This window comes from Apodemus sylvaticus, chromosome 16 (genome assembly GCF_947179515.1).
Source record: "Apodemus sylvaticus chromosome 16, mApoSyl1.1, whole genome shotgun sequence".
NCBI classification, from domain to species: Eukaryota; Metazoa; Chordata; class Mammalia; order Rodentia; family Muridae; genus Apodemus; species Apodemus sylvaticus.
Window position 1 is genome coordinate 46,123,350 of NC_067487.1, and position 25,754 is coordinate 46,149,103.

At 38.9% G+C, this 25,754-nt stretch overlaps 1 protein-coding gene across 1 annotated transcript in view; it reads left to right on the forward strand.

Annotated features, from left to right (window-relative positions):
• The window catches only part of Ndufs4 (NADH:ubiquinone oxidoreductase subunit S4), an 89,126-nt gene that overhangs the window by 43,360 nt on the left and 20,012 nt on the right, over positions 1 to 25,754 (forward strand). The window contains exon 3 of the mRNA XM_052159781.1: positions 21,142 to 21,314. Within this exon, the coding sequence (XP_052015741.1) occupies positions 21,142 to 21,314 (173 nt within the window). The remainder of the gene's footprint in view (positions 1 to 21,141; positions 21,315 to 25,754) is intronic.

Here is a 25,754-nt window from a genome sequence, read left to right on the forward strand (position 1 = left end):
GCTGGCCGTTGCTGTTCTTCCTAGGCTTTACAGCTGGGAGGACCATTGATGGCTTTCTTCCCTGGGCAGCAGGTGTGGCACTGTCAGATGCTGTGAGCACCAGTCCTCAGAAAGGCGCCTCTGGGTCAGTTTTAGTTCAATTCTTCCAAGTCCTATATCCAAAGTATGCACCTTCAAGACCTAGGAGGCAACCAAGGACAATGGCGATAGTCTATATTATTTTGAGAGTCTTTTTTACTTCCCTGACCAACAGTGCAAAAGGAAGTCTCCCATGCCTAGGGCTTTGACAGATAATCTGATTTTTGAAAGAACATTATTGCCCCAAGTAGCATGACTTCATTTAGACACCCCCCCACTCCCCGCATGCGCGCGTGTGTGTGTGTGTGTGTGTGTGTGTGTGTGTGTGCGTGTGCTTATATACACACACACATACATTTATATGTACTTTTAAGTACATTTAAAATAATGTTTTTCCTATGGCCTTTTTATACATCTTTGGTATTATTTGTCCCATCTCCCTTCTTTACCCTCTGTATTGCAGTCTTTCCTAGTTAGGTTTCTTATTACTTTGATAAAGCATGACCAAAGTCAACTTGAGGGAGGCAAGGGTTTATTTCAGCTCTCAAGTTTCACATCATAGTCCATCACTGATGGACTCAAACAGGGCAGGCACCTGCAGGCAGGAACTGATGCAGAGGCCATGGAGGGTTACTGCTTACTGTTGTTCCTCATAGTTTGCTCAGTCTGGTTTCTTATAGCATCCAGAGCCATCGTACATCAATCATCAGCCAAGAGAATCTCTACAAACTTGCATACATGCCAGTCTGGTGAGGATATTTCAATTGATGTTCCCTCTTTTGAGTGACTGTCTTTTGTCAAGTTGACATAAACCTTTGTAGCTGAGTTAGCATTTTTCCTTATAGCTTTTTTTCTTATCTTGGTATTTTTGACATTTTGATTATATTATTTAGAAGTTTTCTAGTCAATGTCTGTTGAGTTCTAAATGCCTTTTGTCCTTGGATGTCCATTTCTTCCTCTGGATTTGGGAAATGTTCTGCTATAATTCCGTTGCATAGATTCTCTGTGTCTTTAGTTTTTATCTGAGCTCTGCCTGTGCTGTGGATCTTTTGATTGTATTCTGGAGTTCTTTGACACTGGCCATGTGTCCTTTCACCCGTGCCCATTGCTTTTCCTTGACTGTTTTCCTTCATCCCTGACACTCTTTTTGTGGTCATGCTTTCCAGGGTGTTTTTATTTCAATCATTGAATTTTTCCTTTCCAGCATTTTACAATTTTTCCTATTGAAAATGGTCTTCCAAATGCTGTTGACTTTTTCATCTCTGTTACTGATTTTCTCATCAGTTTCCTTGACTCTTCATCTGTTGCTAGCCTTTCTTTCTTGGTCCTGGATTGACCTCCTCTACTTGTCTGTATCCTTTTTGAGTTTTGTAGTAGTGATGTTTTGAGGTTTTCCCCTTCCATTGCATGTGCTTCGCTTGCTATCTTTGGGTTCATGAGCTAGCTGGTGAGTCTGTCTTTTCCAGTAGCCCTGTTGCTTTGCTTGTTTGTGGTCCCACTTTTATTCTTGGTATTTCTGATTGACCAGCCTGCTCCTGGGGATTCAAATTCTACTACACCTCAGAGAGGAAAAAACAAAAAACAAACAAACAAAAAAAAAAAAACAAAAAACAACTGTTAAACTTCAACATTAAACCTGTTAAGGCTAGGAAGTACTCCAACAGTCAATAAAAGCCCATCCCATCTATCAGCAATGACAATAAATTAGAAAATGGCAGAACTAACTTAGGATGTATTTTGAAATAAAAATGACTAGGGTAAAGTAGGAGGACAGCAAAGGAGAAAGCAGAGGACGAGCAGGATCATGTAAATGAAAAAGAAAGGAGGGGAACAGAGAGGAGCAGGGAGGCTGAGAAAAAGGAACCAATGATTTACCAATACTAAGAACATTTGAAAACAAAACTGTAAGAAGTAGAATTAAAAATAAAAGTTTGTAAGAGTTTCACAGAAAATTGAAAAGGAAAAGAAAGCAAAGGGGGAAACCCAGAAAACGAAAAGGTTGCCCAATAATGGACAAAGCGAGCACATTTTGATGACTATATGAAGAGAAATAAAAAGCAAAAACATAAAGATGGGAGTTCTGTTTGTTTGTTTTTTTTAAAAAGGTGGAAAGTGCTAGTAAAAGTGTAGTTAACAAAAGAGAAAGGAGATGGGAAGGAGGAGAGTTGGAGCAGGCCTTCTGTTATCTGGATAACTGGAGACTGCTGGTTATGTGTGCAGGTTGGGGCGGGCTCAGTTGGACTTGGAAGCTCTGTCTTCCTGGTGGTTTGTACCAATGCTGAGCCTGTGCTACGCAAGTATTCGTGGTCTGACCGTTGTCTTCACATGTGTTTTATTTATTTTTCTGAACGCTGTGTTACGATACCTAATAAAGGGTTGTTTGGGCTCAGAGTGGGAGGGTATAAGCCATCAGTGCAGGTGAACCGCAGCAGTGTTCAAGGCAGCTCGTCACAGTGCAGTCAGGAGGCAGAAAAAGATGAGTTGCTGGTACTTGGCTAGGTGTCTCTTTTATAGTCCAAAATCAAGTCCCAAGGAACGCACGGCGCCACCCACTTTTAGGGTGGATCTTCACAACTCAACCTAATCAAGACAGGAGCTCCTTGCTTATTTAATCCCAAAGGTCAGTCCTAAACCCAGATACAAACAAACAACACTAAACAGACTTTAGCAGGATCCTCTTATATTTTTAAAAGAAGAAGAAAATTTCTCACAGGCCTGGCCATATTGCTAACCTAATCTGAACAATCCCTCACAGGAGTGCACAAAGGCTCCTAGGTGATTTTCAGGACTGTCAGGTTGATATTCAGCACTAAACATCACAGGTGACTTGCTTTCTTTGTATGTCAGGGGTATCTGCTAACCACACTTAGGTGTCCAGAATCTTTCCAACTAAGTGATCCTTGTGAAAGGTTCACCTAAGGGGTTGTGACCCTCGGGTTGGAGACCAGTGCTCTAGACATTCAGCCTGCCTGCCTCACCTCAGCCTCAAGACTATAAAATAGTAAGCTCCATTGCCGTCCTGGCCACTGAGGGCTTGGGACCTTAGTCTTTCCACTTGAGTGCCTCACCTGAACCTCCTGGGTACCTGCACTTTGAGCCTGTCAGCTTCTGGCACCTCTCTCTCCTCCCTCCTCTCCGATGTTTCTCATCCTGGGGCTGTGGTATGTTAAGTTCAAGTTCCTCTGACTTGATATTATTCTGTTTTCTCAGTCTCCCAAAGTAACTCAATTTTAAGCCACAGATTCATTTTCTCTCAAGATAGTGCACAGCCACTGGCCGCAAGTCATATAGAGAGATGGGACTCTTCCCAAGGCTAGCCCATTTGTTTCCTCATCTAAAGCAACAGCAAGAGTGAGACTTGGGAGCCATGTGACTGGAGCTGTGCCTGCCATAGATTCCCAGCTGATTCTCAGTTTTCAGCTTCCTGTCACTGCCTTCAGGACTTTCTGAAGACTCCCCATCTTTGGAGTTCAGTCCATTCTTTATTCTTTTTAACCAACTCTTATAGCTTCAGTGGGCTCTCTTACCTAAAGGATGAATTTCTTGAGATTAATTCTACTTGCCCAGAATTTGCTTTGTTTCCATTTGTAATAGTAGGGTTGACTCAGGCCCTTGGGGGTACTAAGCAAGTGCCCTACCAGTGAGCTACATCCCCATCCACTGCCTTATCTCCATTAATGTTTTATATAATAAAGAATGTATATTCTTAAAGTTTGTGAGTAACTTATAAATTATAATTATTTTTAAGTTACAATTTTAATTAAATATTTTTAAATTTTATTTCTATTTATTTCTATTTTTATTTCTAATGTGCGTGGTATTTCTAATGTTACAGCAGTAGTGGGTCCCTTAGGTCTGGACTTACAGATAGTTGTAAGCCATATATGGATGTTGGAACTTAAATGCAGGTCCTCTGCTAGACCAGCCAGTGCTCTTAACTGCTGGACCACCTCTCTAACCCCTACAATTAAAATGTAATTTTATTAATGGTATTATTTAAATTTTATATGCCATAACTTGTATTTTTGTCTATTCTGTCAGTTACCAATGAGAAGTGTTAACATCTTAAACTATGATTTGACTGATTCTATTATTTGGATGATGGATGATATCTTTGCTTTTCTTATTTTAAGTCTCTACTGTTAAGTCCATAAAGACAGAAGACTATTATCTGTTCCTCCTGAGGTGATGTCATACTCTTACATGACACTCCTCTTTATCCTGACACTAATGCTTGTTTGAAATCTTCTTTGATATTAATATAACTGTCTGGTTTCCTTATTCTCACTTTTGTATGGTATATATTGAATTCAAGTCCTTTACTTTTAATCTACTTGTGAATTTACATTACAGTTTTATCTTACTAATATATTTGGGTCTTGCTTTTTCATCCAGTTTGATGATCTATACCTTTTAATTTAGTGTTTAAAATAACTACTTAAAAAAAAAGAGCCTTCATAGCAGAATGGCTGGGCTTAAAGCCATTGCCTCGTCCTTTGTTTCCCACTTGTTCCATCTCAAGTCAGACAGGGTTTCTCTGTGTGGTCCTGGCTGTCCTGGAACTCACTCTGTAGACCAAGCTGGCCTCGAACTCAGAAATCCGCCTGCTTCTGCCTCCCAAGTGCTGGGATTACAGGCGTGCGCCACCACGCCTGGCTTTCAAATCTGTTTTTATGCCCTTTCCTCCTAGCCCCCTGGAGTTGCTCTTAGTGATTACAGAATATAGCCTTAGTTTTTCATAGTCCCAAATGGTTAGTCTTCCTTGTCAGTCACCTAAGATTTTGAATCACGTAGAAGTCACACTTCTGGGCATGCCCATGGTAAGCAGAGCTTAATGGCCTCCGCTGATAGGACTTTTGGAAGACCAGAATGCTAAGAGAAATGTGGGCACTAGAGGCTTATAAGGTTTCAGAAGGGAACAAGGATATAGGAACTGGGCTAGAAGACATTCATGGTCTAATGAGGCAAACAGTCTCCTTTGAGGGCTTGGAGAGATGGCTCAGGAGTTAAAAGCATGTACTGCTTTTCCAGGAGACCTGATGCAGTTCCCAGCACCCATGCTAGGATGCCGACAGCCACCTGTAATCCAGCTCCAGGGGATCCAAATGCCATCTTCTGTTCTCTGTGGGCACCTGCACACACATACACACACACACATACACACACACACCACCACCACCACCACCACCACATGAAAAAGAGAGTGAGTGGAGCAGAAAGATATTTATAATGTATGGTTTGGTGAGAAAAGCAGTGTGAGCTCAAAGTTTCAGACCTAGAGGCTGAGAGACGGCTCAGTAGTTAAGAGCCCTTGCTCTTTGAGAAGACATGGGTCTAGTTCCTTGCACCCATTTAGTAGCTCACAATCTTCCTTAAAAGAGACAAACACCATTAAAGAGAAACCTCAAGAGTTTACTATTAGTAGGATGATAGGAAAGGTGTTCTGAAGGCAAGCAAGTCCCATCCCCTTCTTGCCTCTCCCCATTAAAGGGAATTAAGTTGTGAAAATGCAAATCATTTGTAAAGAAAACTGGAACTGAGAATGTTCCCCAAAGGATTGCTTTCTTGTAAACCAGTGCCTAGCATACTGTTTTCTCAGGTAGACACAGGAGGAAGCCAGACTACATCTTTAGCTCGTCAACTAGTCTCTGTGGAACTGCTTCTCTAGGCATACAGTACACGGGCCTTATAGGATCATGGACACGGGCCTGAACCACGGTTTGGAAAGCTGCTGAGGCCGGACTGTGTTGGCCTGTTAGATTTCCTGAGAATCTAATAATGCAAGAAGCCATGAGGGTTGAGATAGCAGGACCATTCAGTAGTTGCCAAGGGCAGCTCCAGGCATGGGATGGAACCAACACAAGAAAGAGGCTGCCTGTAATAAGCCATAGAGCTGGAGGGGCGGGGTTATTCAAGCTCAGATAATTAGTTCCACTACAAGCTGTTGGTACCGAGACCTGTGAGGCCTGTGGCGTCATAAAGGCGACAATTAGAACAGTGTAACTATAGGCCTGTTTCCAAGGCAACAGCCGCCATAATACCCAGAATTCAATGGCCCACCTTTACCTGTAATTTATGTCATCACCCATATATAACTGGGTAGCATTTCTCCCCCTCTCTTTCTTTTCCTTCCTTCTTCCCTCCCGCTACCCCTTTCCCATCTTAAATAAAGCCCCACGTGGAACTGTTTGGTCTGGTTGGTGTATCTCACTGCGGCCCACATCTCCACTGCATCCCTGCCCCACGCGGCGGGCAGACAGGTGACCTGTGCTGTGGTGTAGGCAAACGACCTGCGTAGAAAAACCAGCACAAGCCCCAAGTGTCAAGCATATATCTGTAGAGTTTGGTGGTGCCCCTTTAGGTATCAATATTCGTTTGGTCTGGTGTTTCCTTGCTACGCTTCATTCCTCTCTTTTAATAAATAGATTTATTCTTTGCAATTGTTCATCGGAAACAAGTTTCTTGTCTTTTGAGTTTATAGGTACTCACAGTTAAAAAGTCTCTGTCTCAGGCATGGAGAGATGGCTCAGTGGTTATGACCTCTTGGTGTGCATGCAGTGTTTCAGTTCCCAGAACCCTCAGGAAACTCATTCCAGGAGATCCAGTTTGTTTTTCTGGCCTCTGAGAGGACACCAGGCACACAAGTGGTACGCTTACATACATGTAGGCAAACACTCTTACACATAAAATAAAAATAGTTCTTTTTATAAAAAATAGTCTGTCTCAGAATTGGGGCTGCACTTATTTTTGAGCAAGTTTGCAACTATAAAACTTCGGGGAACTTTTGGAGATGGCTACATTTGAATCTTGCATTGTGAGATGAACACGGAAGTTAAGGGGTCAGGATTGGTGTGTTAGGATTCACAGTGATGGGTTTTGTCTGTGTCATGTTGTCTGTGTAACTCTGTCAGTCTACAGGATTTAGAGTCATTGGATAGAGCACTCTGTGTCGGGCGGCGGGGAGTTCCACATTGAGCCCAGGACCAGCACTTGTCTCTGTTTGCACCCTCTTTGTGGACACAGTGTGACCTCCGCACACTCTCTGTAGACATAGTGTGTCTACCACACACTCTCGCCACCAGTCTCTCCTGATAGGATGGACCCTAGCACTCCTAAACTGCCAACCAGAGTGAACGCTACTTCCTTAAGTTGTGGTCATCAGGTATTGTGTCACGGCAACAATAGTAACACACATACAAAGTGGGAATCTTAAATTGCACTTCATGGATCACTATAGTCCTGTGTTGTGTTGATACACACTTTACATTTACATGTGCTCTAAACACCACAGTATTGATTTTACTTGCAAGAAGACTTGAAATTTTAAAGAAATTAACACAGAAGAAAAGTAGGACTGGGGTAGTAGCTCAGGTCGTTCAGTGCACGCTTGCTAGCATTAGGACCCGAGTCTGATGCCTAGGCTACACGTGGAGGAGCTGGCAGGGTGGCTCATGGTGTGGTCCCAGTTCTGGGGAAGCAGTGGCAGGAGGATCCTTGAAGACAGCTGGCATACTAAAGTGAGGAGCCTCAGGTCTCAAGAGACACGGCCTCAAGTTGGCTGGTTTCTGAGGACCAATCTAAGGTTATTCTCTGTACATATATTGCATGTACATATTTGCATGTGCACTTATATCTATATATAACTACACATGTGCATGTACATATACATGCAAAGAAGAAAACATTTACTCATAAAATTACCATTTTTATCATTCCTAATCACTTGAATTCAGTTTTGTCCACCCTTTTCTTTCAATCTGAAGAACTTCATTTAGTGTTTATCTTAGTGTAGATAACTTGAGACAGCTTCTCGTAGATCCTGACTGTCTGGAACTTTCCACCCCTGTTCTAAAAAACATTATATGGCAATAGCAAGACAGTTCAACAGGTAAAGGTGCCTGTCACCAATACTGATGAGTTTTATCCCCAGGACCCACATGCCATCATCAGAGGACAACTAACCCATGCAAGTTGTCCTCTGATCTCCACACATACACAGGGTGTGTGCACACCCATGCATGCGTACTCATACATACAAAGTAAAACATTTAAATCTAAAAGATCTTAAATTAGCTTGTCTGCCATAACAATGTATCATAGACTAAGTGGTTTGAATAACCGAAATTTGTTTTCTCACACTTCTAAAGGCTAGGATTTCAAGATCAGGGTGCCAGCAAGTTTGGGTTCTATTGAGGGTTCTCTTCTTGGTTTGTTGAGGCTGTCTTCTAGCCATGTCCTTAGTTAGATAAAAGACGGGAAAGCAGCCTTTCTGATGCCCTATTGTCAGGATCTGAGCAAAAGTCCCGGCTTAGTATCATATTTGGGCTTTTCTCTTCAATGTGGAATTTTAAAGAAGACACAGACCCTTAGCCCCTACCAGTCCCTTTATAGCATATGAAATTCTAGATGTAAGATCTTTTTTTAAAGATATAATTATTCTTTTATGTTATGAGTACATATGAGTACCCTCTAGCTGACTTCAGACACACTAGAAGAGGGTATCAGATCCCGTTACAGATGGTTGTGAGCCACCATGTGGTTGCTGGGAATTGAACTCAGGACTTTTGGAAGAGCAGTTAGTGGCCTCAACTGCTGAGCCATCTCTCTAGCAACTAGATCTTTATCTTATTACTTTAAGGCTGTCAGTTTGCTTTCATGCTTTTAAAAAATGTGATAAAATATATAAAACACAAAAGTTTTCATGTGCCCCAGTCACCGTCATCAGGTACATCCAGTATTGTGACATTGCTGTCAACTTCCTCCTCATTCTGACAGAAGCTGTGCTCATTAACTAGTAACTGCATGACCTTTCGTAGCTCTCATAATCTGTCCTGCTTATGAATGAATTTGTCCATCTGATAAGCTTCATAAGCAGAATCACAGAAGACTGCCTTTTACCGCTCACTGCATTTAACGTGTTTTCAGGGTCCACGTGTGCTGTGGCGTGTGTCAGAATTCTGTTCCTTTTAAAGGCCGTGTAACACTCCATTGTGGAAGTCATGTCGCATTATGCTTTTGCTGGCAGACACGAGTTATTTTCAGGTTTTGGCTCTTGTAAACAATGCTACTGTGAATATACACATTAAGGTGACTGTTGGAGTTCCTTCAGTTACTGGATTGTGTGATTACCTTATGTTTAACACTGTGGCTGCACCCCTGTGGGTCATGGTATCAGGGCTCTTGGCTCTCAGTCCCCGTTTCATTACTCCTTATGTCTGCCTTGCAGCATCACACTGTTTTATCTGCCATAATATCACAGTAAATTTAAAGGTCTACAGTGAACCCTGCATTTTTGTTATTTTTATAATTGTTTTCAAACAAAAATTATGTGTATTATTTGAGATAAATTTTTCTATTTCTGTCAAAATGTCATTGAAATTTTGTTTGGTTGGTTATTATTTTGAGATGTAGTCTCTATGTAGTCCTTGGTGACCTGGCCTCACAGAGATCTGCTTGCCTCTGCCTCCCAAGTGCTGAAATTAAAGTTAGGCATCACTTTGGGTAGCTATCATCATGAGGTTTTGGTAGGGTTGCAGTGATCTGTGATTGCTTTGGGTAGGAATATCTTTTTGATAGTATTAAGATTTCCAGTCCATTCCTATTGGATACTTACACTTATATCTTTAATTTCTTTAAAAATGTTTGTCATTTTGAGTATGCAAAACTTTTGCCCCTTTTGTTAAAAATTGTCTGTTTTATCTATTAAGACATTATGATGGGTTGTTATGTAACTTTCTATACAGATTGATCATTGCTATTATAAAAACACAATTGTTTTTTTGTGTGTTAATTTTGTACTCATCCAGTTTGCTAAATTTGCTTATTTGCTGTAACCAAGATTTCTTAGTGGTAATCTTAGAAGGTTTTCTACATCGTGATCTGGTAACAGATAATCAATCGTGTGTGTGTGTGTGTGTGTGTGTGTGTGTGTGTGTGTGTGTGTAATTAGATTTCTTGCCTAATCTTCCAGTGCTTTGTTGAAAATCACGGGTGGGCTCTGATGTTTAGTTCTTCACCTTAGAGGAAACAATTTCAGTTCAGTCTTTTGTCATTGTTCCCATATGCGGAATGTGTATAGCCTTCCTAAGTCCATAGTGAGGATCAGAGTCTTAAAATTGTTAAACTTTAGAAATTTGATTAAGCTGTTCTAATGTGTCATTTTAACCATGATTTTATTTGGGATTCATGGTTCCTTAAGTTGTTTTTCATATTTAGAAATCTTCTAGTTTTTTACATTTCTTCTTTTGGATTTTTCTTATGTGTATGGGTGGGGTTTTGTTTTGTTTTGTTTCGTTTAGTTTCGTTTCTCTTCATGTGTCCCTGTATACCACATACATGCGTTGTATTTGTGGAAGCCAGAAGAGGATAACAAATATTCCGTGGAGTTGGCGTTACATAAAATTATAAGCCTCCATATGGGTGCTGGGAATTGAACCCAGGCTCTCTCAGGGAATAGTCAGACCTCTTAACCACTGAGCTATCTCTCCAGCCTGTTTTTACAACTCTTAAACTCATACTATATGTTTGGTTGTTTGTTTTCTCAGTATTTTTCTGTCAGGTAGTTCAGTGTATTTAATTTCTGTTTTCTTACCTTTGATTTTAATGGCCTTTTCTTTAATGACCAACTTTTTGTTAATCTAGAATAGTATAATTTTAATTTTCAGTTCAGTTTCTATTTAATTCTTTTCTGAAGTTTCAAGTTCTTTGCTGAAATCTTCCACCTGTTCACTCATTTTGTTCATTTTTCTTTAAATCTTTAAACATACTATAGCAACTACATAAAACCTTTTGTCAGCTAATTTCAGTATATGTATCTTTGAGTCTATTTCTCTTATGTAGTAACTGATATTCTGAATGTTCTGTGTTGGAGAGTCCAGCCCTTGTCCTCCTCTGTAGAAAGAACTTTAATTTTATTCCAGCAGCCAGCTACTAGCAGATTCACTTGATGTCAGCTGCTAACATCAGTTTTAAATGTTACCTTGTAAAAGCAACAGATTAACTGCTCCTGAGTGTTTATAGGTGCGTTAAAGATGCCCTGCTTCTGAGCTCTAACCTTCGTCCATGTTGCCAGTTGGAGGCCGAGAATCCAGTAGAGTGCCCTCCTGGCTTTTAGGACCACACAGCACCCATCCTGTTTTGCCTTCTGCTCTTATTTGGAGTCTTCAGAGCACTGCCTCTCAGCTGTCACTTGCCCCTTGAGCTCTAAAGTTCCTTACTTGTTGCTCAGGGAGACCACTGCATCCTGCCTTAGGTCTCCATCACCTCCCACACCTACAGTCCCTATGTCCCCAGGCATAAACCTGAGAGTCAGAGGACCATGACTTGAGGTTTTCTCTTCAGCAATCACAGATTATCCCGTATTAGACAGTAGTAATCATAACTGGCAGGAGCAGCAGTCTGATCCCTGACTCCAGGAAGTTGCAGCAGAGTGCCACTGCTCCACACTGGTGTGTCTTCTACAGCACGGCTTTGCTAATGAATCTTTACTTCTGAAACAAACTTTCAGCAGTTTGCTGATGATGTTAACTGCCTATGTGACATATTACAGATACAGATTTATTTATGCTTCCTTTCCCTGCCAGACTCAGCTTAGTGATTGAGTCACATGCTTTGCCAAGATTCAGTTGTACTTGTGCCCATTACCTTTCTCTGCCAGTTACACCTAATGATAGAATCACAAGGCTCAATAGAATAGGATTTTGTGTATTCATTACAGAAGACACAGCACTTGGGAATTGTCAAGTTAGGGTTACCATTGCTATGATGAAACAATACGGTGACCAAAAGCAACTCTAGGAGGAAAGAAAGGCTTTATTTCATTCCCCATTCCAGGTAATGATTTATCATCAAAAAGCAGTCAGGACAGGAACTCACACAGGGCAGGATCCTGGAGGCCAGAGCTGATGCAGTGGCCACGGAGGGGAGCTGCTGACTGGCTTGCTCTCAATGGCTTGCTTTTTTTTTTTTTTTTTTTAAATAGAACCCACTACCACCAGCCCAGGGGTGGCTCTACCCAGAGTGGGCTGGGTCCTCCCCATCAGTCATTTACTAAGAAAATGCCCTACCGTCTTGCATATAGCCCATCTTAGAGAAACATGAGGCTCTTTCCTCTGATGCATCTAGCTTCTGTCAAGTTGACATAAAATTAACCAGCACAGTAATCAGATTACTGTCCTCAAAGAAAAGGTATTGTCTTGTATCAGCAGGTTATTAAAAGAAGGTGCCTGCATACCTTAAAAAGACAATAAAGGTACAATTTTTAATGAGTTCAATTCGTTCAACCCCCAAGTATGGCACATGTATTGATTGTCTGATGAAATGGCAGAAGCAGAGAAAGAAGTCCCTCTAATTTTCTTCCCTACCCATGACTCTTATATTGTAAAGCATAGCGAGGATTTAACTTTTGCCTGATGCAAATCATAGGGCTTTTATGTGAGAGCTGCCTTCCTTTGTGCTTAGAGTACAAGTGCATCCTTATCTCCAAAGATGACAAGTCGGGGGAAGAGTCTGAACGGACGGCTGAGGCATATGCTCTTGCTCTGTTACATCGCTTCACGACCACGGCCATGCATGCTGCAGACCTGCTGTTGTTGTCACGGGGTCTTCACGTCCTCATAAAGCTCTGTGTTATATAAAAGTTACATTAATATTTTTGCATGATTTTCTTTCTCTCAGTAAATTACATTTTTTCCTACTAAAGACCTCTGCTATCAATAGAGGAAAGGACATCATAAAACTGTAGCCAGATTTTAGACTGATTATTTTGCAAATATCTTTTTAATCTTACTTCACGTAGAAGAAGAAGAAGAAGAAGAAGAAGAAGAAGAAGAAGAAGAAGAAGAAGAAGAAGAAGAAGAAGATCAAAGAGAAAGAAGAAAAACCCACCTTAATTGCAAAAGATGTATTATGGAAGAACAACACTTGGAAACCAAATTACTCTCCTAAAAGAAAAGATATTTTCCAGTATCAGCAAATTATGAAAAGAATGTGTCAGCATACTTTCTGGTCATAATACAGTATTGAACGTGTGGGTGTGTGTGCCTGTGGACATCAAGTACATATTACCTCATGATCCTCTACAGTAGTAATAATGATGATGATGATGATGATGATGATGATAAGAGGTATAGTTAGCTAAACATGAAAATGAATTAAATATGAGCTCTGACAACCATAATTCTGTATAGAGGTGCAGCCTAGATTTTTTTAAAGTGACTTCCTCATATGTATTTCCAATTGTATGCCATGTCTGTGTGTGTGTGTGTGTGTGTGTGTGTGTGTGTGCGTGCTTAGTCTATACATACTGTATTTGTACCTGTTCATACATATGTGAAAGCTAGAAAACTACCTCAGATGCCATTCCTCGGGAATCTTCTACACCCCAAGTTTTTTGGGATGGGTGTGTCACTCACTGACCTTTGTTTTATTAGTTGCCTAAGCTGGCAGCCAGTGAACCCCAGAAATCTTCCTGCCTTTGCCTCCCAGCTCTAAAACTTACTGGGTCACCATACCCAGCTTGATTCTTATATGTTCTGGAGGTCATGTTTGGGCCTTCATGACTGTATAGTCTTTGCCTCCCCAAGTAGTTGGGACCACTGGTACCCAGTTTGCCAAATATTTTTATTAAATAAAAACCATTAGCCTTTGATGAACTAAGCTCTTTCTTTTTATTTCAAGCTTTCTTTTCTGATTTTATAGTTTAGTTTATTGCTCAAACCATCACTTAACTTTTTTAAGTTTATGCATTCTCATTTGGGCTGATAAACTTATTCAGTATTTATTTCATATGTAATTTTCTACTGCCATGGTTTCTGCTTTCATACCCCTTAGTATATATTATGTATATGCCTGTCTCTTATTACCAGGGAATAAAATTTAGATTTAGAAGTAACAGATTATTTTAAAACTATAATGTTATGTAATTCCAAGGCTCTTACAGCCTTTTAAAAAAATAGTTCTTAAAATATTACAAGGTATCTTAGGATAGTCAATTGACTTTCTGGAACATTGAAATTAAGCGAAGAAATATGACATTTTATCTGTTAAAACTTTTATCATTATTAAATTTCACAACTATTAAAATAGCATTTATGGGCTAGAGAATTGGTTCAGCACTTAGGATCACTTGTTGCTTTTGTAGGGGACCCAGATTTGGTTGTTAGTACCTACATAGTAGTTTACAACTGTCTGAAACTCCAAAGGCTCTGACAGGCTGGCTTCCACAGGCACCAGACATGCACAGGATGATACTCATATGTATAGGCAAATGCACAAATAAAATAAAAATAAGTCTTTTTGAAAAGAAAAGCTAGGCATGTCTTTACTCCCATCACTTCAAAAGGCAACGCTGGGTACATCTCTGTGAGTTTGAGGCCAGCTTGATCTACACAGCAAGTTTCAGGGCTCACTCCCACCCCAGGGCTGGGAGAAAGACCCAGAAAACAAAAAAATAAGGAAAAAACAATCATATTCATTATTTTTTTTAAAATGCCTCATTGAGCATACTAATTTTCAGTGGTTTGTTAGGCATGATTTTTGTTTGACTTTTTGTTTGTTTGTTTTGTTTTGAGGTAGGGTCTCACTGTGTAGACTAGGCTGGCTTCAAACTTGCAGAGATCTGCGTGCTCCTGAGTACTGGCATTAAACGCATGTGGGTGGCCACCATACCAAGAGAGCATGAAAATTTTAAGCATTTTTACTTTTAGTTTTCCCTAATAGAAAACAAATATTTGTTTCAAGTATATCTGAATCTTCCAATAGATTTTCCTGATTTACATGGTTGGAAAGCTTATTTTTATATTACAGCATTTTGTTATAAAATAACGTGTTGGTAGACTTAATTTGTGGTGCCATGTCTAATTATCTACTACTATAGAGGAAGAAAAGCAACATCTTGATTCATCAAAGTGTTCATGGCCGACATCCAGTAACAAGACAGATGGACAAGAGAAAAACATCACAAATTATTTAGCCAAAATTTTATGTGACACAGGAGGCTTCAAAAATAACCAAGGACTGGGGGAAAGCGGAGAGGTTTCCTCTTAGGTTCATAAGTGGGCAGGTGTGTAGACGTGTGACTGACTGAGAAGGTGAGGCTCTAACTGTTGCTCTTCAGCTGAGGTTAACAGCATCTATTTGTTTAGATTCTTCATAGACTCTGGGTTGGCTTAGGACAGGATGGCTACAGTGTGAATCTTAGCTCTTGTGTGAGGTAGGTCAGGGTTTTCTCTGGGAGACAGGAGGAATGTTAGAGAGTGACTTCTTACTATACTATTACTTCCAGCTCCGAATCACGACTTTATAATATGTAACGCCACAAAATAAAAACTGAAAGTGTTTGTGATTCCCATCAGTAATGAAGTTATTGCACATATGTATAATGTCCTAGAATTATAGTTCTGAGCAGCTTAGTTTTTTCTTTGTGTTCTTGTTTCTTCTTATAGTAGCTCTTACAAAGGAGTGCTCATTTGGAGTTAGTATGACTGTGATAGGGTCTCGGTATGTGGCCCCGGCTGGCCTGCAGCTCAACGAGCTCTCCCTGCCTCTTTTGTTAATTTTTTTTGTTCTTAGATATATTAAAAATTAAACTCATAGCAGTCATGTGGGACACACTCGTGATGTCTGCACTCAGGAAATGAAGCATGAACTTGCCATTAATCGGGTTATAGAAAGTAAGACAAAAATCGTAAACCAACAAAGTCAATCTTCTTTTCTCCTTGTAGTTTGAATTGAAGAACATACACTAAAGTCATGCTAACTGACGTAGATCTGTCTTCTGCCTTAAAAGGATAAAAGACAGTCAGGGATGGTTGGCACATACCTTTAATCCCTGCACTGGGAAGCAGAGGCAGAAGACCTCTGATCTTGAGGCCAGCCTAGTCTACAAGTGAGTTTCAGGCTCCCAGGGTTACATAGTGAGACTCTGTGGGGAGAGTAGAAATGGAAACTGATCTGCTGTTACATTGCTGACTAGCAGTATGGGAGTTTACCTCCTATTTTCAAAGTAAATCGATAATATTTCAGAAACTAGAAATTCTGACCACTTTTGTCACAGTTAATGAATTATTTATTTATAACTGTTTTAGGTCCAGTCAGTTTGAAGAAATTGAAGAAATCAGGATGACTGATTGGCCTCAAACAGTTGTATAGAGTATCCAGTTCTTACAAAGAGAAGGGCTAGGTATTTAGATTTTCTAGACATTAAGCAAAACTGCTGACTCAGTAAAGAATTACTAACTTACAATTTTCAAGGAAGACTAGATACTGTTCTGTATCTTGATACCAGCTTTATTATTAGTTCATCCTGTTTTTAAAAATATCCAGTAGTTTTCTTGAGAATAGAGTTGATGTCTACACTAGAGCACTGTGTCCACTGTATAACACGTTGGTGCTGGGTAACAACTTCCGTTCTTGGTTAACGTAAGCACTATATGTACATTATCTCGTCTTTAGCTTATAAGTAAGTTGATTTATGGATATGCAACAAAAGAGATTCGCTCATGGCTAAAAGTTGGGATTCAAACCCATTTTGATGTACCTGTTGCTATAGCGATTGCTTTTTCCTTTCAGAAGGACCTAAGAATAACAAACATATTTTTAGTTTGGAAAGGTTCTCTAGTTCTTGTTTTGTTTTTTTGTGTAATTTATAGTATTGTTTGCATGACGTCTTCCTACACTTAGTATACAGCTCTAACTTTGGTGCTGTGATAGCGGTACACAACATGGAAATCATAAGGTGTTACATCCAGTATTTACTGACCTGCTTTAATTTCCTTACCAGTTGGTTGGTTGAGCAAGCAAACAAAAACTGAATTTATTCTTACCACTCAGATTTACTTCAACATTTGTGATTATATCTGAATTCCTTTGACCACCGATTTTTTTTTAATTCTTCCAAAGTAAATAACTAGGTGGGATTATGTGTCCTGTAAACTCTATTTTGTAATTGCTTACTAAACCTGTAGTGAGGGGTTTTGTTTGTTTGTTTTGTTTTTTGGTCTAAGTTGCTGTTGGTTACCTAAAAGAAGGGTTTTTGGTCTGTCTGTCTAACATTCTTTTTTGACGTTTTCTTGCTATGTGGCTCAAGCTGACCCAGAAGTCACGATCTTCTTGCCTCTTCCTCCCTAGTGTTGAAATTACAGACAAGTATTATAAAAGGAAATTATTATTGAAAATCTAATTTTTGTTTAAACTTTTCATGATTGAAAGTCAAGACTTGAGGAGGGGGCTGGAGAGATATAGCATTAAGAGCACTGGCTATTCTTCCAGAAGACCCGAGTTCAATTCCCAGCACCCACATGGTGGCTCACAACTGTTGGTAACTCCAGTTCCAGGGGCTCTGACACCCTCACACAGACATGCAGGCAAAACACCAATGCACATAAAATAAAAATAAGTAAATTAAAAAAGAAAATCATGATTTGAAGTCTTTCATGATTGTAGAATATTAACAGTCATCAAATTTTAGGTCAGTTTAAGCTCTATTATAAACGTAAACATAATTGGTCTTTAATATTCTACAATAGTGTACTACTCTGAAACTATTGCCACTTAATCTTCTAATGGTTACTCTAGTAAATTTCTAGCTTCAGTCCGTGCTAATGCTGTTAGTGAACTAATTGCTAAAGAGCCTGGTAAACATTTTGACTTCTTTGGATGCAGCAAGATTTCTAGTAAAATGTCATCCAGAAATGTAAAAGTACATAATTATTTCTTTTTATAGTAAGGTGTGAACTGATAAGGGTAAGTGGGCGGGGCAACCAGAAGTAATTACTAAGGCCAGTGGCAATTTTGTGGTTTAATAAAGGCAGAAGCTAATTATTCAGTTTTTATTTAAGTGAAATGTTGCCAAAAAAGAAGGTTCCTGCAGAGCAGCTGCACTTCTTCAGTGTCACCCTAATTTACCAAAGACACAAGTGTCACAAACAGAACTTTTAAACTTGATATATAGCCACAGAAGGAAGGAGGCTTTTGTTTAGAGTGCATGCTGGAGAACTCCTTTATACAAATCAGCCGGCAGATGACGGACAATGATGAAAATTTGATTCTTTGAAGTCATAATAGTCATTGAAATGTGTGAAATTCTGGTATTGAAAAGAGAGCAGAGGCAAGACTCAAAATCCTGGGTGGTTGCAAGAGGCTTGCTGGGAGGGTTTTCTGCATGTTGACACCAACTTCCCATTGCTTGTTCCTTACTTCCTTTGTTGAAAAGAAAGAAAGTTGAATTCACACAAGTGGGAACGGATGATAACCGAATCAGCTTTTATATGGAAAGTTAGTATTGTATCATTTAACATTATTAGGATAATTATTCTTTAATAATAGAAGTTTCATTCTTAAACCAGCTGTTTAAAAGAAAGAACTTTTAAAATTCAACAAATCTGTGTATTGACTGTGTATTACTATGATTTACTAGGACTTAGGAATATTCTTAACTAGTGAGTTGAAGTTCTTTGGTACTAATTTGATGGCTTCTTATATCTTATATGACTTAATTTTCTGGATCTAAAGTATTTTGAATTAAAAAGAAAGTAGTAAAAGACAATCTTGACATCTTTCAGCCATTTCTTTCATAAAAGTAAGGTTTTTGAAAGATCACAGTGATCAGTATTTTAGTAAAAAAGTAGAAATCCATAGACAGTTCCATTAATTCACAGTTTAATTTATAGGTATTTTATTTGCTTGTTTGCAAAAGTTAAGTCACAGGTAGCTCAGGTGAGAAAGGAAACCACTGAAGATATTCAGAGTAGAAGGACTCGCAGATCCTTCCAAGAGTTACGGTGTTTGATTGGAACCTTGGAGTGGGAGCATTAACCCACTGCAGTGTGTGTACATTAGAGAACAGGATCCTGTCTTTGGCTGACGCTGTGTCAAATGATAACAACAATGTCAGTGCATTTTACAAGTCTGAGAAATAAGTTTGTCCAGGAGAGTCATCTGCAGAGACTTGGAATTTTTGAGCTTTTGTGTCCATTAGGTATCTGAGTACAGGAGCTGCAAGCTGTTTTCTTGTCTGTCCTGTAGCAGCTCAGCTGGGCTGCAGGGCTTACATCTTCTGCAGGCAAAAACAGTGAATCTCTGGGCAACTTGCAAGGGCTTCTTCAGTATTCAGAAACTCCTTGATTGAATATCAGCTTTAAATTGGGGCATGTATCAATAATTGGGAGAATTTAAGGAGACATGAAGCATGAGTTCAGATATAAGTATACATTTTATTGGCTTTATTTTGCAATGTATGTATCACAGTATAAAAGAGTAGAAAAACATTTTCTATAATCTCATTTTCTGGAGGTAACAAATTAATCGATGTTTCCTTTAATACAGTTGAACAAAAGCCACATAGCATAGTTTCATTCATTAGAAACTTGGCACAGAATAGAGGGGGTGATGTAGGATTTGAAGAAGATGCCTGCCCATTAATGTTATAGCATGCTTATAATGAGTGTTTATGCATTGCTGCACTATAACAGGGAAATATGATCTTAATCTAGGGGCTAGGAAGATGGTCAGCAGTTAAAAGTAGAATTGTTCTAGAGGGCACATGTGGCTCATACCTTCCTATAATTCCAGCTTCAGGAGATCTGACTTCCTCTTCTGAATTCTTCACCTACACTGGCATCTGAACATATCTGCATACAGACACACACATAAACACATAAATATTCTTAGAAATGTATTAGCCCAACATCATGAGAATGTTAGAGAATATTAAATAAATAACTAAATGGCTGTTGCAAAGAAAGAAATAATACACTGAGGACCTCCCAAAGAGGATTATGCTTCAGAAAGTCACTCCTTACAGTGTAACACTAGGGCTGGGACTATACCTTAGTGATAGAGTACTTGCTAGAGATTTAACACAGACCTGGTAAATGCTAAGCCAACACTGCCTCAGAAATAAATAAAGTCTCATTCTAAGTCAAACCTGGCAATTAAAAATTACCAAATGTTAACAGAGATACTGGGATTCCCTTTATGTTGCTTCATTAATGAAAGAATTTAAGAATCTCAGGGACAGTTTAGGTTTGAGTTTAAAAGGTAAACCCCAGGGCAGCAAAGCTACAGTTGTCCGGGGAGGGACGCAGAGAAGAGACATAGCTCTGCCATTGAGTTAAGGCCGAGTGGACGTCAGCGCATGATGGACAAGCAGCCAGCTGCCGGGCTAGGAGCTTTAAAAAAGACTCAAGGAAATGCCAGAGGACCGCCACAGCACTCAGGGAGGCAGAGGGAAGAGGATCTTTGTGGACAGCCAAGACTACACAGAGCCCTGTCTTGGAAATTCAAAATAATAAAAATTAAAGTAGTAGTAGTTTTCATTATTATGTAATTAATGTAATTAAAAAATCACCAAAGAAAGCAAACCTAGGCTCCGGCAACCATCTGAAAGAAAGAAACAGAAGAGAATAATGACAAGTTAGACCTTCTGAGTTCTTACTGTGAACTTTGTGGTGGCTCCTCATTAGGACTACACGAGCAGGTAGGAAAAGTACATTTTCTCTAATAAGCACCAATTACTCCTTCTATCACTTTAAAATGACTTAAGGTGAGCCCGCTTTCCTGAGGGATGGCACCTTGGTCAGATGATCTGCCAGTCCATGAAATTAACTCTCAAAAGGAGGCGGCCAGGCCAAATCCCCACCTACATGCAGATTCCATATATATATATTTTTGGGGAGTAGGGCTGGGAGACAACACTCCCTTATGGGCCTTCTGTGCTTCTATAACATCAGCTATCCCTGCTCACAAAGGAAGAACATACTGACTACAGACTCTTCAGATATTCCCATACTGGTCCAAGAGGGGGAAGGATTAGACGTAGAAGTTTAGGGTTATCGTTAACTATTGGATACAAGAGATTCTATCCAGAAAAGAAAGCAAAGGAATAGCAGTAGTCAAATACTTGCTTGGAATGCGCAATACCAATACAGGTTCAATCTGTACAAAGGAGACGAGGAATTTTTATGGCTCCTTTTTTACTGTACCCCCAACACCAATTCTCAAATTTAGTATTTACAGATAGCACAATAGAAACTGATGCAGTGATACCTTTCCTTGTCTCTCTAGGATATCACTACCTTAACTGGTGTTCCAGAAGAGCACATCAAAACCAGAAAGGTCAGGATCTTTGTTCCTGCTCGCAATAACATGCAGTCTGGAGTAAACAACACAAAGAAATGGAAGATGGAGTTTGATACTAGAGAGAGATGGGAAAATCCTTTGATGGGTTGGGCATCAACGTGAGTACTTTGCTTATTGTGTTCAGATTTTCTAATGAAAATATTGATTTTTTTCTTTCTTTAAAGAAAACACTAATTTTTCTTATAGCTAATATGCTTGTAAATATTCTTTTTAGTAGTGCTAGGTTTCACTATAACTGAAACACATGGAATTTTATATACATTTTTAAAACTTTAAACTTATAAACTTGCAGAAGTTCTATTCTGGATATGTTGAGATAAGCATCAAATATGTGGCATTCAAATATGACTATTGGTCGGAAATACTCTGGAAAAGATATCGGTAATCAAGCCACTATCTTGTTTTTCTTCGGTATGCTTTCTTTGAGACAAGCTCTCCCTAGGGAGCTCTAGCCAGCCTAGAACTGGCTGTACTGACCAGCCAGGCCTCAGGGTTCCTTCCTCTTCCCTTCTGCCTCCATAGTTTACCACCATGTTTTTCAACTAAACAGTACTCCTGGATAACCAAATCAGAATTCAGTTAACTTGAGGAAAACTTGTAATTTCCTGAGACCTTGTGATTAATATTCTTAACTAGCGAGTTAAAGTTCTTTGGTACTAATTTGATGGCTATAAATAATAAATTATAGTAGATAATAGATTAAGGCTATAAATAATAAATTATAAATTAATTTTTATAACATAGTATAATAAATTTTAGAAGATATCTTTTTTTCCCCTGTATCCAGGAGACTTTTTGTTAGATAGGTTTCTATTTTGAAATTTCAGTAGAATTATGTTGGGAAAATATATAAAACATGGTTAAGAACTCTTCACAAAGACCTGTTTGTTTCCCAGCAATTACACTGGATAGGTCACACTGTTTTTCATTCTAGCTCCAGGGCAGTTGGAGACCTCTGGCTTTTGCAGGCACCTGCATTCATGTACATATACTTACACACACACGCACACACACACACACACTTTAAAATAATAAAAATAAATCTTAAAATTTTGCATCTCAAATAAATGACTATACCTTAATTTGGGTTTTCAGTTTACCTATATTTTATTTTTATCATGATATATCTAATATTAGCATGTAGAATGTAGGAAAAATATTTAAAACCTTGGAAAATATTCTCTGACTCATCCACATCTTCAGCTTATAACTTTCTTTTTAATTCTCATTATTTAACAAGGAGGAGAAGGTATTTGTTCAATAAATTTTTGGTACTTACAGACTATATTTTGGTATATTGAAAGAGAAATGACTATAGGTCATACACATAAAATATTTTTCTTCAAACACCCAACATTTCCTCATGTGGGTGACCTAAACTTGGTGATTTTTTTTCCATATGTAGTAGATAATGCTTGCAATAGAGATGTAATAACATGGAAGATATAACAAAGACATAGTCTCAATGGTGAGGAAGTGTTAAAAGCACAAGAAGCATGGTCTGGGTACCTAGAAAGAAAATCTTTCTGTATGTTTAGAGGTTCTTTTCTGACTTGTCCTTAATACACAAATAGAAAAGACCAAGAGCCCTAGCCATGCCAACAGAAAAGGCCATTAGCTCTGCAGTTACTGTGCCAGCGCAGTGTACAAGTTTGATCCCAAGTATTTTTGATATTTTAGCAGAGGCAGATATGAGGCCTTGCTAGGGAAGTTGGCTTTGTGGCTAATGAACGTAGTTTTGGTTTTAAATATGGTGAATAAATACCATTGTTACCTATTTATACTATTATTAAAAAATTTAAAAGGCTACTTTCTAACGTATGCCTTGATCTTTGTTTTTAAGATTTTAAAATTCACATTTTTAAATACTATATTGACATTTTGTATCTGAAGTGCAAGCTGCTTATGCTCTTTTAATGACCAGAGACTTTAAATGTTAGAACTCAAAGGTAAAAGATTTAGCTTTATGTAAACTTGGAAAATATTATAAGATGCAAAAATCATTACAAGTTTGGCCCAAGATTTATTCAGTATAAATCTCCTTAATCCAATAGGGTACCATGGTGGGGACCAGAATGAACCATCCCTTGTCATTTAGGAGTACAGTGAGTTATTAAACGCACATATTTCTTCTTTATTTATTGTGTGTGCGTGTGTATGTATGTGTGCTCAGGTCATCGGGGTTGACAGCAAGCACCCTCAACCTACTGCGCTGTCATTTACAGAAGTATCAGTCTGTATCATTTCCTTTCTAGAAGCAGCAAGCATTTTGTTTCATGTCAAATGGACATAGCCATCTAATTTAAGCAGAGGTGTCCATGAATTGTGATATTGCTAATTCTCTCATTGTCTAATTGTCCATGTAGTATGCTTGACCCTTAATAATAGCCACTTACTGTGAACATGATTCTTAAGTTTGTGGTTAGCCCTTTGGCTTATCTGTGCCAACCTTTCCTCTAGCACTGTTTTGATTTTATTACAAAGTCACCTTTAAAAGGTGTTTGGATCTCTTGGCTCAGTTTTGTAAATTCTTCACTAAGTTATTGCCTCCTCCCCCTGATTGATTTTATGAACACGTAAACAAGTGCTTGTGTTTGTAGGTGAGGGTGATCTGGACACATGAAATGATTGGCTGGTCATTTCTATCCACGGTGGGCACATACTCTCTCACTCCACAGAAGAGAACTCAGTTAATACTAACTGTATCCTTGTGGATTTTTCTTTTCAGTGTATATTTGATTCAGTGCATAGATGTGACTTCATATACCTTCTGGTCAAATCCATTGGCATCTGCTGAGGATCAGGAAGCTTGCTGATGAAAGTTCCTCCTCAGGAGGAAGCTGATGGGGACAACACAGGGTAGAAGGAGGCCATGAGCCTCAGACCTGCCCTAGCATCCTGCTTCTTCCTTTATGACCTTCTAAACTCTTCAACGCAGGCTTCCTGTGTACACAGCTATACCTTTCTGTTGATGTCTCCATGTTCCTGAACTAACGAATTCTTAGGGGAAAACTGAACTATTTTCCAATATAGTTCCTTTGGGATGGAAGGAGTCTTTCTAGTTATTTCTGCTTTTGGTCTTTCATTTGTTTTCTCCGTTTTCCTAAGAGTCTATAATTGCTATGTATGTAGTTGTTAGTCAGGTAGATTTCTTAGAAACAAGCTTCTTTATCATAACTAACTTGGAACCTTACCATTGAGAATTGAGGAAATAGAGTACAAGTAAAAGTAGAAATATAAAAATTAAAAGACATGCAGCTGGAGAGGATAGGGTATGAGAGTTTATTGAAACCTCAAAGTGAGCCGTGACACATGGTAGAGTAGAGAGGATTCACGTAGAAAGAACAATTGGACTGATAGGAAATTTCATACAGCTTGTCTGTTCATAGAAACAAGTCTAACTTGACTAGTTGGTTACTTATAAGGTAATAATTAAGGAAAGAAAAAGTCTGAGAAAGAGTTCTGATGACGCTACACAAGTACTTAAATGGAGAGGAGGTAGAAACCATCGTGTAGACAGGAGAGACTATTTGAAGTGTTTGAACTGGCACTGAGTTTTGGAAATAAGTAATAGGAAGATAAATCTGGTAACCTGATAAAGATTGTGTTGGAACTTTAAAAAAGACAGAAAGATTAAGATCTGGTAGCAATATAACTTAGAAGACAGTATAAACTATAGATGAAGGAGAAGGAAACTGACACCCCAAGCTGAGAAAACGATCGTTTGTCACACTTTTTACCATGTAACTTACGTGTATTTCTCCATCAAGCTAAAATAATGAAAAATCTGTCATCTTTACTGGAAATTGAGGTTTTTAAAACTGTTCTTATTCTGAACTAAGCTATTGTGCTTGTTGAAACATCAGATCACTCAGTCATGTGATACTGGCACTTCTGAGGATAGTTTATTTTATTACCAACTGAGAAATTATATGCACTTTGAAAAGAAGCATCAATACAAAATTATCATGTTTTTGGTAGTAATATAGACAACCAATATAAGATTTTTTTCTTTTCTTACACGGGGAATTTATTACAAGAATGCATATAATTATAGGGATCATAAAGGAATCTCGGAAAAGCACCGCAGTGATGACCAGAACTTCATCAGCACTTTAGGAGACGTCAGGTCATAGAGAGCTCCCTCCAGGGTTTTGTTTATGTTTCAGATCTCGCTGATGTCCAGTTTACTCAGGATAGTTCTTCCTTTTTTATTCTTCTCAATATTGAGTGGCAAGTAGTACAGAGTGATGTTAGTTCTCTATGTAGTGAGGCATGACTTTACATTCTCAAACCTTCTTCCTCCACACCAAAGTGATAAACTTTCAGGTGTGTGCTTCCCATGACCAGTTTTATTCAGTTCTGAGGCTTAACATAGGAGAGCTCAAGGCGAGAACTTCAACAGCTAAGCTCAGTCCCTGCCTAGCCCTTTTCTTTCATATTTCTGAACAAATTTCAGAGAATGTTATTTTCATTTCTGAGAGATTCACATTAAACATTTGTAGCAAATACAGTTATATTTCTATAAGCATAATAAT